The 18860-nt window shown below is 43.5% G+C and overlaps 1 protein-coding gene across 4 annotated transcripts in view; it reads left to right on the top strand.

Annotated features, from left to right (window-relative positions):
- The window catches only part of SH3RF3 (SH3 domain containing ring finger 3), a 493237-nt gene that overhangs the window by 404822 nt on the left and 69555 nt on the right, over positions 1-18860 (top strand). For all 4 annotated transcript variants that reach the window (XM_049856614.1, XM_049856613.1, XM_049856612.1 and 1 more), the window contains 2 exons: positions 2554-2724; positions 7853-8106. In XM_049856614.1, the coding sequence (XP_049712571.1) occupies positions 2554-2724; positions 7853-8106 (425 nt within the window). The remainder of the gene's footprint in view (positions 1-2553; positions 2725-7852; positions 8107-18860) is intronic.

The following is an 18860-nucleotide window of genomic DNA, read 5'->3' as shown; positions in this document are numbered from 1 at the left end:
TGCAAATAAGATTTAAAAGAAAAGTAGAATTCGAACAAAATAGTCATAGCACACATATTGCAAGGAAGAATATGACCAGGAATTCCCTATCTAGATGATCTCTTTTAAAAAGGCTTCTGAGATCTCTTCCAATTCAGATTTTATTGAATTTACATGAGGCAGGTAAGCCAAGCCCACATTAGTTTAAATGAGGAAAAACCAGTCTAAAAATGCTTACTTAGTTCATACTTGGTTTCTTTTGCCTAGATAGTATGGAAGAATAGGAAAAATTGTGGGGTCGAAGACGCGGTCCCTAGGAATCCAGTTCTGATACATATTATAGGGCCTTGTCCACAGGTGGCACAGTTAACTGCCCAGCTACTGTTATGGATTGAATTGTGTCCCCTCAAAATTTGTCAGCTTGGCTGGGCCATGATTCCCAGTATTGTGTAGTTGTCCTCCATTTTGGAATCTGTTGTAATTATCCTCCATTTTGTGATGTGTTGTAAATCCTAGCCTATATGCCTGTCGTTATGGTCCCATCTGGAAGTGAGTTGTCCATTATGTTAATGAGGCAGGATTAGGGTGGGATGTATCTCAAAGCACTGCCTTCCTAGAGGGTATGACTCAAGTCACCACCCTTACCCCAGTTACCACCCTTATCCAAGTCATGTTCTTACTTGAGTCACACCATTTATCTTACAAAAGATAAAAGGAGAGAGAAGTGAGCAGAGATAGGGACTTCAATACCACCAAGAAGAAGAGATGGAAGCAGAGCACATCCTTTCAACCCAGAGTCCCTGTGCTGAAACCCCCCAGAACCAGGAGACACAGAGAGAGCACTGTAATAACCAGAGATGGTGCCAGACAGCAGCAGCAGAACCAGGACACCGGCGGGACACAGCATGGGAGCCAACCCATGGAGTGAGAGAGCTGAGTGCCTTCTGGCAGAAGGCTTCCCGGCAGAAGGCTTCCCAGCAGAAGGGGGTGCCTCTGGGCACTTATCAGTGGAGCTAAAGAGCTTTGTAACACCTGCCAGAGCAGGGTAGAGACTAGACCCAGGGGCCAGGAGAAGAGAGAGCCCTGACTGTAGACATGGCTGAGAAGAGGCTGTCCTTATCGACACAGATCTTCCCCCAGAGTTAACAGAGAGAGAAAGCCTTCCCTGCAAGCCAGTGCTCTGAATTTGGATTTCTAGCCTCCTAAACTGTGAGAAACTAACTTTCTGTTTGTTAAAGCCATCCACTTGTGGTATTTCTGTTATAACCGCCCTAGATAACTAAGACAGCTACTGAACTGTGTCCCCCCAAAGTATGTGTCAACTTGGTTAGGCCATGATTCTCAGAACTGTGTGGTTGTCCTCCATTTTGAGATTGTGATTTTCCTGTGTGTTGTAAATCCTAATCTCTGCCTGTGGTTAATGAGGCAAGATTAGATTATGTTAAAAAGGATTAGGTTGGATGTAACACCTTGACTTAGGTCACATCCCTGATATAATGTAAAGGGAGTTTCCCTGGGGTATGGCCTGCACCACCTTTTACCTTACAAGAGATAAAAGGAAAGGGAAGCCAGCAGAGAGTGAGGACCTCATATCACGAAGAAAGCAGTACCAGGAACAGAGTGTGTCATTTGGACCTGCACCTGAGACGCTTCTTGACCAGGGGAAGATTGATGACAAGGACCTTCCTCTAGAGCCAAAAGAAAGAGAAAGCCTTCCCCTGGAGCTGACACCCTGAATTTGGACTTGTAGCCTACTAGACTGTGAGAGAATAAATTTCTTTTTGCTAAAGCCATCCACTTATGGTATTTCCTTTAGAGCAGCACTACATAACTAAGACAGCTACTAAGCAAAAGGTTGGCCATTCAAACCCACCCAAGAGGAACCTAGGAAGAAAGACCTGACAATCTGCTTCAAAAAGGTCCATCCATGAAAATTCTATGGAACGCAGTTCTACACTGCACACGTGTGGTCTCCATGAGTCAGAATCAACTCAAGGTCACCTAGGTATTGTTGGGTTTTACAGGGCCTTGGGCAAATTGCTTAACCTCACTGAGCCTGGTTTCCCATCCATAAAATGGGGAGGTGACGATGACTACCCTGCCTTCCCAGAACCAGCACAGGGTTTGGAGTGACCATGGGCTCTAGGCTCAAAGTGATTGGGCTGCAAAGGTCCCAGGTCTGTCCCTTCCCTGCTATGTATCTGTGGGCACATCGTTTATGTCCTGGACCTGGTGCTTCAGGAGTGAAATGGCAATAACTGTAGCTACCACGCAGACTATGGTGTGTGAAAGCCCCGCCTCTCACAGGTACCCAGTGAACACTCCTTTCCCCCTTCCTTCTTATGTACTGCATTGATTTATTGTGAAGATTAGGTCAGCTAAGGTGTATGCCAGTTCTTTGTAAACTGCAGAGCCCCCAAAGACATTAGCTACTATTTTTAGGTTGAGTTCATCCAAAGATGAGCTCTCAAATGTGCTCCAGGTGATATAGACAGCTCTATGCCCACTCTGCCACCCTCGTCCACCCCATGAACTGAATCCAATTACCCTTGACCCTGAATCTTGTACCCACAGGTACCTGGCACTTTACGCCTACAAGCCCCAGAAGAACGATGAGCTGGAGTTGCGCAAGGGCGAGATGTACCGAGTCACTGAGAAGTGTCAGGACGGCTGGTTCAAGGGGACGTCCCTGAGGACTGGGGTCTCGGGTGTGTTCCCCGGAAACTACGTGACACCTGTCTCCAGGTGAGGGCCAAGCAGACCTGGAAGGTAGCAAGCTTTCTCCATGGTTCCCTTAATGTGATTGTTATTGCGTAGAAGTGATGCTGTGGTCAGGACGACCCAAAACACAGACAATCCAGAAGGCGACAAAGCACGCTACTGCCTGTGGAGGTCAGCTCACGTGAGCTCTGAGGTCTCCTTGCGGCAACGACTCTGTGGGCCTGAGAAGGTTCAGAAAACATAGGGAAATGGGTTTGCTTGGTAGCTCAGTAGACACTGGCTACCTTAGGGGAGAAGAATGGGAAGAGAATGAGTTGAAATTAGAGCAGCAGCATTACCTAACCAGGAAAGCCACCAAAGAGAATAAGATCTCAAGTGTGTGTGTGTATGTGAGAGAGACAGAGAGGGGTGTATGTGTATGTGCGTGTTATCACATCTAGACCTGTTACACATAAAACACGTATGTGTATATATATATATGCATGCAAAGGACGAAGGATAACAAACATTAACAATTATTACAGAATGGTAACTTTATGTGTAATTTTTTTTTAATTTTCTTCCTTGTGCTTTCCTATACTTTACAAATTTTCTGTTATTTTATAAATTGTTTTTTAAATTATTTTAAAAATTCACCAAAGAGGTAATCCAGAGTTGTCTGAGAATTTTCCACGGAGATGAGGGGCACCATGGCTTGATTTCATGTCAGTCAGTCATACTCATCGAAGCCCCTTATGGACACTTCCCTGTGTTAACACTCCAGGACATACACAGAAATTAAAGACATGGCCCTTGGCATTCTACTCTCTTTCAGAACAAGGCTGCCATGAAGAAAAATAATGCCTAAAACCTTCCATTGATTGTTAGACTGATTCGAACTTTTCAAAGTTGTGTAAGAAGGTAGATGGCAGCATATACTTTGTATTTGTTTTAACTGACTTTATTTAGCCAACCCATTCTTTAGCCAGTGCTGCCCAGGTGGTGTCCAGTTGGGGCCTTGGGAGAGAATGGAGTCTGGCCGGAGCTCAGGAAGTTGTACAAGGACAAGGGATAAGAAGTGGTTGAGCTTATTCATGTGACTCTCAGCAGGGAAAAGCTTAACCGACCTGCAGAGGCACTTTGAGAAATGCCCCATGCCTCAAATTCCAGTAGCATGAAGCCAAGGGGCCCCTCCTTTGGGTGGTCTCCCCTACAGCTCTCTTGGTGCTTGCTTACAGGTGCGGAATGACTTCCCCAGCTTCGTACTTTCCATTAACCTGTTGCCATCGAGTCCATTCCGACTCGCAGAGACCCTATAGTCCTAGATTTTTAAAGCCTTTCCAAGTCATCTTGTCCTTGAAGAAAACACCAAGGTAGTTCAGTGCAGCTGAGCCCCAACCAAGGCAGGGGATGAGCACTTTAAAGCTAGTGGCGTCCTCTTTCTCTCTAGGCAGTCACTCGAACCAGTAAAAATCGCCTCAGCTGAGCCCAGGCTTGGGTTTCTGTCAGTGCGGATTAGCTCCAGAGCCTCCTCATGTTTAAACTGCTCATTAACCTGTGACTCTTCGTCCAAGGAAGACCAAATCACCTGGCTGTACTCCCAGCTGTGGAAGGAGGGAACATCAGCACACACAGGAGTGATGCTGGCCTGGAAACAAGCACACTCAGCCTGTCCTCAAACAGCCCTTCCTGGAAAATGTGGGTCACTCCCCAAGATTATGGGATCTACCCTGCCAAGCTTGCACCATCAAGGAAAACCGAAGCCTGAGATGGCAGGTTGTCCTGGATCCCAGCAGCCTTACCCAGTCCTGCCTGGGTAAATTTCACCCTGCTGCTTACTCTTCACCTTTATAGGAAAAGCGCATCTCTCCACCCATAAGTGTAATGTCAGAGTAGTCAGTCTTCGGGGGGAGTTGATTGGCTTTTAGGCTACAAACTGGTTCCCCAAATTCCCAGTTTCCCCACTTTCTCTCCTCCAATTCTTCTTTTACATTTACCCTAGGATTTCTTGTTTTATTTGACATTCAGGATCCTCTGTCGTCTGACTCATGACTGTCTTTCCAGCCGTTTTTGCCACCCGAATGCTCTGCCCCTTTAATCCAGCCATACTGGACTCTTTACCATCCCTGCTTACATCGTGCAGTTTCATCACTTGAGCTTTTCTTTAGGCTGCCCTCCCCCTCCCCCCAAATCTAATACACCTTCCCACTTCTTCCAACTACAAAATTAAATGCTACACAGCCTTCAAGACTTCAATTCTAGGGTCACTCACTCTATAAAACCTTCTCTGATTACCCGCCTCCCTGCACCACTCCGATTGGATACTCTTCATCCATGCTGTCTTGAGCGTCCTCTCAGCAGTACTGCTTGTAACAGGGTGACCATGTAGGTGAGCAGCAACCCCACTGGCCTGTAAGCTCCCTGACCACAGTAGCCATCTCTAGCTTGGCATCCCATAGCTTTTGCCTACCATTTGCCCATACTAGGTGCTCAACAAAAGCAGGTTGAGTAAATAAATGAAATCTGGTCATTTTGATGAGAATTTAGCTTCAAGAATGGTCTTCCCATACCACCTGGGACTTTTTTAATGAGAAAATTCTCGAATTGATGAAATTTGAACCACTTTGGGTGACCTGGGTCAACTCCCTCCATCACTGCTTGTGAGCTCCATCATTTGTTGAACTCAGGCCCTCTGGATCTTCAACCTCTGAAGATATTTAGAACACGAGAAAACCAGTTTGCTCTAACCGAAACCAAACCATTGCAGTCAAGTCGATTCCAACTCATAGCAACCGTATAAGACAGAGTAGAACTGCCCCATAGAGTTTCCAAGGAGCACCTGGTGAATTCAAACTGCCGACTTTTTGATTAGCAGCTATAGCACTTAACCACTACGCCACCAAGGTTTTCCAGTTTGTGCTAGTCTGATTCTGCAGTTAGGAGTCCATCCTGGTAACTGCAGTATTGTGATGGTCACTGGTTGGCCACTGTCTAACCACTAGGAAAAGGAGTGGTCAGGTGCCCCCTTAGTATCTCAGAGACTCAGATTTCCCCACCCAGCTCCATACCTCACCATGAAAAAAAAGTCTTCACAGTCTTTAGTCACAGATCTGAAGGGGAACTGTCATCTTCCCTGTGGCTCTGCAGATTTATAACCTCACTGATCCAAGCTTCTTGCTGTTCTTAAGGAAAATTGCCAAAGTTACCCAGCTAAAAAGTGATGCCTTTCCAGCACAGTGGCCAAGTGGGTGGGTGGAAAGCTTAGTCCGTTATTCACAGACCTGTATTTGTGCAACTGCCCTCACTGCCAGCCATCCTGAAATGCTCTGCGGCATTGGCGGACTCTTAATGGGCTTGTAGTTTAGTGGTTAGAGTTAACTGGTAGCTGTACAAACTTTGAGGGCTTCAGAGTTCATTTAAAACTACGGCGAAGAGGATCATGGTGCCTGGCTACTGGAAGTGATAGCATGCACTCAGGAAATAAAGGAAAGCTTGTGGACGCCTTTGCCAAACCGCTCTTAGAGAAGACGTAAAGGGATTTACCACTGCCAAACTAGAAGCAGATGGGTGTCTGCATTTGCTGTGTTCAGGCTTGTCCATGTAATCTTGCAGATTAATGACCCATAAAGTCCACTTTATTTAATCTAAAAAAAAATCATTTCCTAGGGTAAAAATGAATTCAACAGGTGACAAATGTGATTTAAAAAAAAAAAAAAAAAATCTTGGGCAATTCTGCTGACAGAGTAACTTGCCAGAGTAAAGGTTAAAACCCTCTCAAGACCCATGGGACAGATAGTATTCCACCCACTTCTACGTCTCTGGAGTTCTTTGGAAACTGGCTAGCCCCATTTGAAGGCATTTAGCCTCAAGGTGGGAGCCTTTGGAAATGTGTGAAATTCAAAAATCCTGAGTGGGAGCCTCATTTTTGTGTAGATTGAGCATTGTTTTAGGTGATACCTCCTGGATGTGTGAATTTTCCAAACTTTTAACAGGTTTGCCTTTATTTGTGTGAGATAAGCCTCCTGAGCTATGTTTCTCAGTTACTATATTCTCGTGATAATGTACTTTCAGCAAGAGGAAACCATTGCCAGTCTTCATTCAGTCATACTGGCCATTTTCTCCTTTATGCCATTCGTTGTTTCCAGATATTACGGCTATCTTCTTTTCTAGCTTCTGAACAGTAACCCACACCTGGAGATGGTGTCTTGGTGTGGTACCAACCCACACCCGGAAATGGTGTCCTGGGGCCTGACCCAGGAGAGGCAAGAGCTTGACGGTCCCTGTTTTTTCCCATCCATTTCATCATTATTGCTATCCTAAAGGGACAGGAAGGGGAGGTTTCCTCAGCCGTTGATTTCAGGGGCCTCTTGGACAAATGCCAAACACTCTGATTCCCCTGAACCCCCTGAAACTGAACCCACGAAAGCTTTCAAGCCCCTAAACTCTGCAATAGCTTATACCTCCATAGCCAGTACATGGCTTTAGTATAAATAGGGGAAAAGGGTTAAAGCCCCGTTTCCAAAGCTTCTGTATTGCTTTTGTATTACTTAAACACTCTAAACTCGTTTCATCTGGAAACTTTGGGGTGAAAGGGCATCTATTTCTGGTATGAAACTACAAGTTCTTTGAAATCCCTGAGAAGGATGTTATGTTTTCTGTGCCTTTTCCCAGAAGCCTTGGTCAGAGGCCGGCAGAAACAAAATGGCGGCCATGTCCATAGGGAGTCAGTTGTTTTTTCCGTTGTTTTTCCCCTGCCACACTGTCAAATGTTTTAAAGCCTGGTGGGACATGACTGGGTCATCCATTTTTTATGGATGTGTTTGGGGACACACAGATGTTTGTTAGAATGAGTTAAGGCAGACGCTCTAGTAGAAAATATTTCATTAACTTGAGATCATTCCTCTGTTTCATATGGTTATTTTGCTATTTCTCATATTCACATTGGAAGTTGGCATCCATGAAGGTTTTATCAAGAGTGCCCTTCTCAGCTTGAGCTCTGGAGGCGGTTCAACTATAAGAATTATTTTGACATTGTTTTTAGAACACTATCCTCTCAACTTTTTTTTTTAATTTCCTAATGTCAGTAGGTGATTGTGGGCCTTTGTCAGTGGCCTGTGTTATATGATTTCATCTGAGCCCTCTCGCCTGACTTAATTCTGCTTTATTTCCTTAGGGTTCCTGTAGGAGGGGCTGGACCACCCCGGAACAATGTAGTTGGAGGGTCTCCACTGGCCAAAGGAATGACGACAACCATCCACCCAGGTGGTGGAAGTCTGAGCAGCCCAGCCACTGCCACCAGACCTGCCCTTCCACTCACCACACCTCAGGCCCATGCCCAGCACCAGGCAGGCTCTCCCCCAGTGGGCAGTTGTCTGCGACACTCAGCCCAGCCGGCAGCCAGCCAAGCCCGGAGTACCATCCCAACAGGTATATACCTTGACTCTCAGGAGCCTCTCCCCTGCCAGAGAATTTGACAAGTGGTGGTGAGGGGGTGCCCATTGGGACACATGTTGTGAGAAACATTTTTGGCCCGGACCTCAAGCAATCCATGGTTGGGCAAGTTGTATTTGCTTATCATAATCATAAACTTATGCTGATCGCTGGGAAGTTTGCTTGACTTATCATATTACCCTATCCTGGCAGCTGAAATGGATTAGGGAGTTTACAAATATTTATACATTTCCCTGTAGCAAGAGGACTGCATGGACTAATAAGATCAACATTGGTGCCTTTGGATGACTCCCCTGGTGAGGCAATTGTTGATCGGCCACATAGACCTTCCAATTGCCAGGCCCTTCAGAGTTTCCCAATTAGTCAGCATTTCACAGGACAGAGGGCTGGTAATGAGACACAAATACGGAGTAGAGTATTCCCTTTCTAAAGAGCTCTGAGACTAGAAGGAAATGATTATCACTGATCCTTCATCTTCATGCCTGCATTATCAATAGACAGGCTGCCACAACTTAAGGAAGGACCAGTTTGCCCCAGGATGGTGTGAGATGAAAAGAAATCATGAGGTGAATCTTCAGAAGCATAAAGAATGTGAATGCATCTTGTTTGAAAGCTTAGCAGTGAGCTAATAGGAACTGTTGAAGCTTGACTTACATGATGCTTTCAGGTGCCTACACCAAGTGACCTTCAGAAACCATAGAGCTGAGCGACCTATCCCCGTGCATAACAGTAACCCAAGATAGAAGGGTGCAACTCTTAATTTCTATTAAATGCTACAGAGTTTCCCTTCCCATCCCAGCCCTATCATCTCAGAAATCCTCTCTTTTCTTCTAAAAGTAAGACTTAAAGGAAAAAAAAGCATGTAGATTCTTTGGAGCCATAAAACACACTGTAGTTTAAAGTCTAGCCAACCAGGAGATGACCCATTAAAAGTGCTTCAGAAAGCAGCATCTCGAGTGTAAAAAGTCAAGACAATACTTAGCAGAGTCTATATTTTCTCCGGAGTCATGGCTTATGGGACAAGAGAGAGAGGGGTGAATGTCTGCCTATCAAAGCTAATCACCACCGTTTACTCTTCAGAGAAGCTGGCCTGTAAATACCCATTTAAAAAAAAAAAAAAACTAAATCCGTTGCCATTGAGCCGATTCCAACTCACAGCAAACTTATAGGACGGAGTAGAACTGCCTCATATGGTTTCCAAGGAGCACCTGATGTATTCGAACTACTGACCTTTTGGTTGGCAGCTTTAGCTCTTAACCACTACACCACCATGCTGACAGCCAATTCAGACTTACATGGGATAGAAAGAATTACTTTTCCCTTGCAGGAAAACCTAACTGTAATATAAACCTTGCTTGCTGAAAGTGAAGAGGACTTGAAGCACTTACTGATGAAGATCAAAGACTACAGCCTTCAGTATGGATTACACCTCAACATAAAGAAAACAAAAACCCTCACAATTGTACTGATAACCAACATCATGATAAATGAGGAAAAGATTGAAGTTGTCGAGGATTTCATTTTACTTGGTTCCACAATCAATGCCCATGGAAGCAACAGTCGAGAAATCAAATGACACCTTGCACCGGGCAAATCTTCTGCAAAAGACCTCTTTGGAGTGTTAAAAAAGCAAAGATGTCACTTTAAGGACTAAGATGCGACTGACCCAAGCCATGGTGTTTTCGCTAGCCTCATATGCATGCAAAAGCTGGGCAATGAATAAGGAAGACTGAAGAAGAATTGATGCCTTCAAATTATGGTGTTGGCAAAGAATAGTGACTATACCATGGACTGCCAAAAGAATGAACAAATCTGTCTTGGAAAAAGTACAGCCAGAATGCTCCTTAGAAGTGAAATGGCAAGACTTCCCCTGACGTACTTTGGACATGTTATCAGGAAGGATCAGTCCCAGGAGAAGGACATCATGCTTGGTAAAGTAGAGGGTCAGCAAAAAGGAGGAAGACCCTTAATGAGATGGATTGACACAGTGGCTGCAACAATGGGCTCAAGCATAACAATGATCATGAGGATGGTGCAGGACCAGGCAGTGTTTCGTTCTGTTGTACACAGGGTTGCTATGAGTTGGAACCAACTTGACAGCACCTAACAACAACGTATTGTGTCCCCAAAAAATTACATTAGTCTTAACCCCAGTACCTCTGAATGTGACCTTGTTGGGGAAATAGGGTCTTTCTTTGAAGATCAGTTAAGATAATGCGGTCGTACCCAAATAGGCTAGTTCTTAATCTTGTGTGACTGGTGTCTTATAAAAGAAGACAGACACAGAGACACAGCTATACACAGGAAAAAGGTGTCATGTGAAGATAGTTCTATAAGCAGCAAAGGAACGCCAAGCATTTCTGGTGACCACTAGAAGCTAGCAGAGAGGCATGGAGTTTCCTCAGAGCTCTCAGGAGGAATCAACACGGCAGATACCCTGATTTGGACTTTGAACCTCCAGAACTGTGAGACGATGAGTTTCTGCTCTTTATAGCCACCCACTTTGTGGTATTTTGTTACCTCAGGCCTAGGAATCTAAGGCATTATTTTAAGAGACTTTTATAGTATGGTCTATTTCAGTCAAGGTGCCTACCTACTATACTCCTCCTACTATCTCTCCCTGGTCCTCAGAGTACAACAAAACACGACAACATCCCTGCTCTCAGGTTGCTCATTGATAATCAAGGAAACAGTGCTAATCCAGCTATGAGGGCTGTGGGCACTGGTGGAGGGAAGATCTAAATCTGGGGCAGGTTGGGATGGAGGGTGGGAGAGTGGGGAGAGGCTCCACGGAAGAATTCATTACCAGAATGAGCAGCAACTGGTTAACGCTCAGGCAGGTAAACAAAGGTAAGGGAGTCAATTGAAGCAGAAGGAAAGGAACATTCAAACTAACAGGAGCATGAGAAAGCACGTTTTTATTCAACTGGTTGCAAGTAACTCAGTAAAGACAGAGCAGACAGAGGCCTGGTTGAAGGCCTGGGCTTGGGAGACAGACTGACCTATGTTCAAATTCTGGGGCTGCTGTTACTGCTGTCTCCTCCTCTGTAAAATGGGAATATAAATGACCCTTGCCTCCTAGTATTGGGTGTGAGGATTATCTAATGTGCCTAGAATAGAGTATAGCACTTTGTGCAAGTTCAATAAATCATATCTATTTTTGTAATTCTGTTCAAAAATGAAAATATTATTGAAGCACTCAATGCGTGAGAGTAAAAAAAGTAAATAGTTACCAAAGGATCTGTAGTTGTTGTCATCTTGTGTCAACGAGTCAGTTCCACAGTGACCCTTGTGTTACAGAGTAGAACTTCTCCATAGCGTTGTTTTTTTTTTTTTTTTCTGGCTATAATCTTTACAGAAGCAGACCAACAGGCTTTTTCTTCCACAGTGCCACTGGGTAGGTTCAAACCACCAACCTTTCTTTTAACTGTCTGCACCACTATAGGCCTTCCAAATGCTCCAAGGGGGTTGAATTCTCTCACAGGGACAATGGGGACCCATTATTTCTTAAAGCAAGGGGATAACACTTGACAATATCTCCCCATGGTACAGTATGGAGGAAGAGGTGGTGTGGGGCCAACTGGGCCCAAGGGAGGGAGCCAGTTAGAAAGCTGTTGATTTGTCCAGGTGAAAGATGATGATGGGCTGGAATTAAGTGAGTTGTCTTGTAGAATTGAGGACAGATTAAAGAGATAGTTAGGACGTAGAATGGTTATGACTTGAAGATGGACCGGATGTACATGTTCAGGGAGTGCAAGGAATCAAGTACATTTTCCGTGTTTCTGGATTGGTTGACAGGGAGAATAACAATGGCATTCCCTGACCTAAAAAATACCAGAAAGGAACTAGTTTATTAGAGAAGATGATGAAGTGGGTTTAGACCTGTTGCACTGAGAAGTGAAGTGGACATTTGTCAGGATTGTGGCCACCTGCTGACTTTGAACAAGTCCCAATGTCTGAGTCCCCCCACATTGTGAATTCTGCCTTGCCATGAGGGGAGGCAAACCCTGTTTCTCCAGTTAATGTGCAGGCACATGACCTAAACTCTGGGAAATGGATCCTCTTGCACAAAGGTTCAATTCTGAAGACAAAAGCATGGGGAAATAGATGCCGTGTGGATCCATTTTTAGGGTGAAGGTAGTAGAGAAACACCCAGAATTTCAGGGACAGCAGTGTGGAGCTTCTGGCTCCCAGTCCCCAGCACCATCATTAGGTTCGATGTCCATGTCCAGCAGCAGTGATGAGATCTTCAGTGGAAAGCTTTACGGTGCTCTGGGCATTATTCCTGGCTGCGGACCCTCCAAGACTGACTCCCAGAGCTTCTACAAAGTGCCTGATACTCTTAAATGTATTTCCTTTTTGCTTGAATTAGCCAAGAGTGAGTTGTAAGGTTTCTGTTTTGTTTTGTTTTGCAACCCTAGCCTATGGAACCCTGAGGAAGAGCTAGTTGTTTCTATAGGAAAAATTGTCTGTATACTAGACTAATATTATCTGGTGCCAAACCCTCACCTCTAGCCCTTTGCCTGCCAGTCAGCCATACTTATGCATGGTTGAAGTTCATCTGGTGGTTCATCATTAGTACCCTTCAGTGAGGGATAGGGTCCCTTGGGGGCACAAACTGTTTTTACTCAGCTACTAATTGAAAGGTTGATGTTCAAACCCACCCAGCAATGCCATGGAAGAAATGCCTTGTGACCTGCTTCTGTAAAGACTACATCCAAGAAAACCCTAAGGAGTGCACACATAAGTTGCTATGAGTCGGAATTGACAGCAACAGGAAAGAAAGGAAAGCTAGGGATACAGCCATTGTAGTAGTAAGTGATCAAGTGATTCTACAGCAGAGCCTTCATACTGATATGCCATGACTGGGTCAGAAGTTTCTCAAGACACTGGTCTCCTTAAACCAGGAAGGAACTGGCACAGCTAAAGTCCCAAGCCAATGTTCTGGTTATGAACCCTCTCATCCATTCACCCCAGTGTGTCATACAAACATTTCCTGCGTGTTCCATGACATGAGAAAGGTTGGGAAGTACCACCCTTCATTGTGAACAAACATTGCAGTACAGCAGCCTTGGCTTTCTGGGCAAAATCACCAGGATAATAGCCCTTTTATGCCATGCCTTACTAGAAACTTCCCTAATTCAAAGAAGAAAATTGAACCCTGACAGCCATTCCTCCCTCTATGGAATAACAAGCAGCATCAGAAAGAATTGGCATGGCTATGAATCTATAACATTGTATCTCAGTCATCAATCACCATAGTAACCACTATGGTTTAACAAGCATTTTCTTCCATCAGTTTAATTTTACATATGGGAAAAGAGGTACAGGATGATTAAAATGGCTTCCCCGGTGCATTCCAACATAAAGCTCAGTCCCCACACCCCTGCTGTCACGACCAGGTTAAAAAATGGCTCCTGCTGAGTCATATCAGTAAATTAAATGCCACTGAGTTCCCACAGCATTTTGCACTTCATTCTGCATTTAGAGAGAGAAAAAGCACTGTTGACAGTACGAGTAATGGATTGTTCACTGCAGTAATTGCCCATTTCAGCAGACCCCAACCCAGGCAGTTGGGAGGCGTTTCATCAACATTCTCATCTCGAGCCAAAGTCAGAGAGTTTGACAAAGACTTAATTGCATTGGCCATAGCATCCAGTATAATTTGTTCTACTTGATTAATGTGACTCCTTTCTCCAAGGTCAGAGCCCTTCCTGTAAAGTGTGTTCGGTGTTCCACACATCCTCATATCAGTGGCTTAGCAGGGCCAAGATCCAGCACAGCCATTTGTTCATCAGAAGGAGAAAAAAAGAAAAAGCACTGAAAGAGAGCTAAATGCGTGCCAGACGCTGTGCTAGGGTCTGGAAATAGAGAGAAGAACCAGATTGACCTCATTTCTGCCCCAGGAAAAGGAAAAAAACTTCTCCAATAGAGTTTGAAAAGTGCTGTGGTAGAAGCATGTAAAACCCAGAACTAGGGTGCTAATTAAGCATGGAGTAGAGATATCTTATTCAGACTAGGGAGGAGGGGGAAGTAGGAGAAGCTATAAGGAAAGAGGCTTATAGAAAGTCCCAACAGGTTGTGGTAAGACCTTGAGTCTTGAAGGGCAAACCTGAGCAGATAAAGCAGGAAGGGAGTTGTAGGCAGCGGGACTAGCCAGTGCAAAGGCATGATGAAGAACGACCATGTTTTGTATTTTGGGTAACTCCATTAAAAAAAAAAAAAATTTTTTTTTTTTTTTTTTTTATTTAGGTTGGTGTGATTGGAACAAAAGATGTGGAAGGAGAAGCCTAGTGTGTAGATGACAATTTCCCTGAGGAAGCAAAATTTAAGGCCTAAGGTTGGCTAGAACTGAGCATGCTTTCAGACAGACTGAAAGCATGTAAAAAGCTGTGAGGCTAGCAGAAACCTGGTACATTTGAAAACCTAAATAAGGTCGGTGTGAAGGAACAAAGAGGGCAACTCCTAGGTACTTACCCAAGAGAAAATGAAGTATATACTCATGCAAAAACTTGCACATTAGTGTTCATAGCAGCTTTATTTGTAATAGCCCAAACTGGAAGCAACTCACGTGTCCATTTGGATATACAAAGTGTGGTATACTCACAGTATGGAACTACTCAGCAATAAAAAGGAATGAACTATTGATACATGCTGAAGCATGGATGCATCTCAAAATAATTTTGCTAAGTGAAAGAAACCATAACCCCCCTCCAAAGGAACTAGTACATTCTGTGTGATTCCATTTATACGAAATTCTATGTAAACTGATGTATAATGACGGAAAGCCAACCACTGGTTCCCTGGGAGGGAGCAGGGAAGGTTGGGACAGAAGGATTACAAAGTGGCATGAAGAAACTTTTGAGGATGATGGATGGGTATATTATCTTGATTGTAGTGATAGTTTCATGCGTATATACACCTACATCAAAATAGGTACATTTTAAATTTGTATGCTTTAAGTATGTGTAGTTTATTGTATGTCAGTTATATGTCAATAAAGCTATTATAAAATAAAAATATATAAATATTATGGTAACCACAGGTAAAGAATGGATTGAAGAGGGTAGGAGTGAATGTGGGAGGTCAGGTAAGAGGAATTCAGGTGAAAAATGCTGGTAGCTTAGAATAGAGTCATGGCAGTGGAGAAAAGTGGAATGTCACACTAAGACATTTGAACTATGTCTGGAAGTCAGTAGGGAGACACGAGATCAGTCTTAGCTTTTAAAAATGTATTTCTGGTTGTATTGTAGAAGGTGGAGCCTAGATATAGGAAGACCTTTTTGATAGTCCAAGTAAGAGATGATAAGGGACAAGTCTAAGAAAGTGATGGCAGGAATGGAGAAAAAAGGTCAAGGGCTTGGTGACAGATTGAACATTGGAAGAAAGAAGGAAATAAGATGGAAGACTCAAGCTTGTCTCCCATGATTTTTGCTTCTGTGGCTGAATATAGAATCATGATACTAAACAATATAGATGATTCTAAATGTGCTGATGATGATGATGGAAGAGAGGGGAACGTAATGAGTTCAGATTTGAACATATTCATTTTTCGTGTGCCTTAGAGACAGGTGGATATGCCCAGATGGAAATTGGAATTATGTGTCTGGGGCTCAAGGAAGAGATTTTGGATGGTGGTTAGGATTTGAGCATCAGTAGCATTTAGGTTGGGGATGGATGTGATCACCCAGAGAAGGAGAGAGAACATAAAGCGTGAAGAAAAAAAAAAGACTGAAGATGGATAGAACTTGGGTGACATCAATATTTTAATAGCAAGTGGAGGAATGATATCATGTAAAGTTAAAAGAGAAGAAATGATTGGGGGGAGGGGTAGCAAGAAAATCAAGAGAAAGGTGGCTCGGAAATTAAGAACAGAGAGAATTTCTGGAATAAAGGAGTAATTGATAGCATGAACTGATTTAGAGAAATCAATTGAAATGAAGGTAGAAAAGTGCCCATTTAATTTGGTAACATACAGACTCATAATTGATATTTTCAAAATCAAATTTGGTGGAATGATGGGGTGAGAAATCATATTTCAGTAGTCTGAGAATGAATGAAGGACTCCTGGACAGGACGGAAGACTGAGTTCATGTGGAAACACCCTATTGTGTAGCAGAGCAAAGCTTTGTTGTTGTTATTGTTGTTTTTAAGATAACAAATAAAAACTCTATGGATCTAAGCAAAATGGAACACACAATAACAAGTGAGGGTTGAAGCACCAGCCCACTGGGCTCCAGGATAAAAAAAACCAGTGTTGTCTGACTTTTAACTCCCATGGAAGAGCAGGGGCAGAAAGCCCCTCATGAGTGTGAGGAAAACAGGGCCAGGCTCACCCGTTGTCACCGCTGCAGCCTCTTCCAGGGAGTGTCAATTCTGAGCTACTACCTGGGGTGTGGGAAAGAATAGACAAGAGTCCCAACTCTGGGCACCGAGCTGAGCTAGGCTAAGCTCTGGCTGGAAGACTAGATCTGTACTATAGCCCTACCCTGGTGGTGTAGTGGTTGAGTGCTATGGCTACTAACCAAAAGGTCGGCAGTTCGAATCTGCCAGGCGCTCCTTGGAAACTCTGTGGGGCAGTTCTACTCTGTTGTATAGGGCCGCTATGAGTCGGAATCGACTCGACGGTAGTGGGTTTGGTTTTTTTGGTGCATTATAGCCCTACAGGGCCAGAGCTCCAAACCACCCAATTACAACTGGTTCTGAGTGGAAATACCAGAGGACCAAGCAGAAGCAACCACAAAACAGCCAGAACCTGAAGGGTAAATTAGGAGAGGAAACAACAGCAATAGGACACTCCAACTCAAGATGAGCTTAGACACTGAAATTTCAAAACACAGTTGGAAAACTAATGCATAAAAGATAGACAATAAACTCAAGAAATGGGAGGGAAATAAAAGAGCAATCTGGAAAAGTCTCTGAAATCAGTATGTTTAATATCCTTTGAGAGAAAAAAAAAAGCAGCCCTGGTGACACAATGGTTAAGCACTCAGTTACTAACCAAAAGGTTGGTGGTTTGAACCCATCCAGTATCTCCACAGGAGAAAAGACCTGGTGGTCTCCTTTTATAAAGATTGTAGCCTAGGAAATGCTATGGGGTAGTTCTACTGTGTCCTACAGGGCCTCTATGAATCAGAGGTGACTTGACAGCACACAACAAAGAGAACAAAAGAAGGAATAACATTCAACAAAACAAACAAAAAGCAGGGTGATATGAAACAAAAGTAGGTGAATGGCTGTGAATCAGAAACAGCTTTGAATTTGGGAAAGGAAAAATATATTTATTGAAATACATCTATAGATAGTGAGATAAACCCTGTTGGACGGAGTTGGAGATATAATTAGTGAAATTGGAAAGCCATACACTGAAGAGAGATGAAAAATATGAAAGAAAAGTATAAATGTGGAGCTCCAAAATACTTCTAACAGACTTTTAGCAATAGAAAATAGAGGGAATGGTATAATCACTGAGAATTCTCCAAAATTGAAGAAAGGCTCAAGTCTTTACACTGAAAGCACAAACAGTGCTGAGAAGGAAAAATAATCATAAATCCAAACCTCAACATTCTGTACTTAAGCCTTAGACATTAAGGACAGAGAAGACAGTATGAAAACTAGCAGAAAGAAAGTGCAGATTACTTACAAAGAAATGAATGAAAAGCAAGAGTCGGTGTACACTACTATTTTGAGACTATTATTAGGTATCGAGAAAAGTGGGAAAAGGACATACTAGCTAAGGAGGACAAAGTGTAGAAGGAGGGTTATTTTTTAAATGGGAGAGACTTGAGTTGATTAATAAATTAAGGAGGAAAAGCTAATAGAGGAGGTAAAGTAGAGGAGAGAATGAGCGATGGGCTTAACATTATCCCTGAGCAGATGGGAAGGTTGAGGGATCAAGAATGAAGGTGAAGGAATTTGCATTGTGGTGACCTTGTATCCTCCAAGACTAGAGGGAGGGGTGGGTCTGGATGTGGACGAATTGAGATGGAGACAGTTGTAACCAGTGTTCCATTTTATTCATGAAATGGGAAGTGATGACCCTGAAAATAAGGGAAGGGCAAAGTTGAGATAAAGTAGGTTATTTATTCATACAACTACTAATTATTAAGTGTCTGCTGAATGAAACAGGCACAATTCTAGGTGCTGAGGACATAGCGTGAACTAAGTGAGGAGTAATGGGATTCAGGGAACTCTAGTTGCTGAGGCTTTAAAGCATACCAGAAGTTTAAAGAGGAGGAAAGGAAAAGGGAAACCATAGTCTATGAAATAGGGCCTTGGAATAGCATTTTTTCAAACACCCTACATCTGTTGGTTTGACTCTTCAAAGGAAGTAAAGGCTGCCATGCCGTGGTTAACTAGTAGGATAGTTGTCTAGGTCAGCACAAGGTTGAGGGACACAGTATGGGAGAAATCAGAGGATAAATCCCATCTGATCCTATTTGACCATCATGTTATATGTGTGAAGATCAACAGATTCCAGAATTCTTATATAAGCCAGTGTAATGAGTCATGCCTCTCTCTTTCCCATAGAGCATTTGTTCTTCCCCAGTGGTACAGTTATGTGAAATTATAGCTTGGGTTCTATTTTCTCAAAGATTCATTCATTCATTCAAAAAAGTTATTGAGCACCTACTTCATGCCAGGTGCCATTCCAGGTATTTGGGATATATCAGTGATTAAACAGTCAAATGTGCCCATCCCCACGGAACTGACATTTTAGTGGTGAAGAC

Source organism: Elephas maximus, chromosome 17 (assembly GCF_024166365.1).
Source record: "Elephas maximus indicus isolate mEleMax1 chromosome 17, mEleMax1 primary haplotype, whole genome shotgun sequence".
In the NCBI taxonomy this organism is placed as follows: Eukaryota; Metazoa; Chordata; class Mammalia; order Proboscidea; family Elephantidae; genus Elephas; species Elephas maximus.
This window is presented reverse-complemented; position numbering and strand designations above follow the sequence as displayed.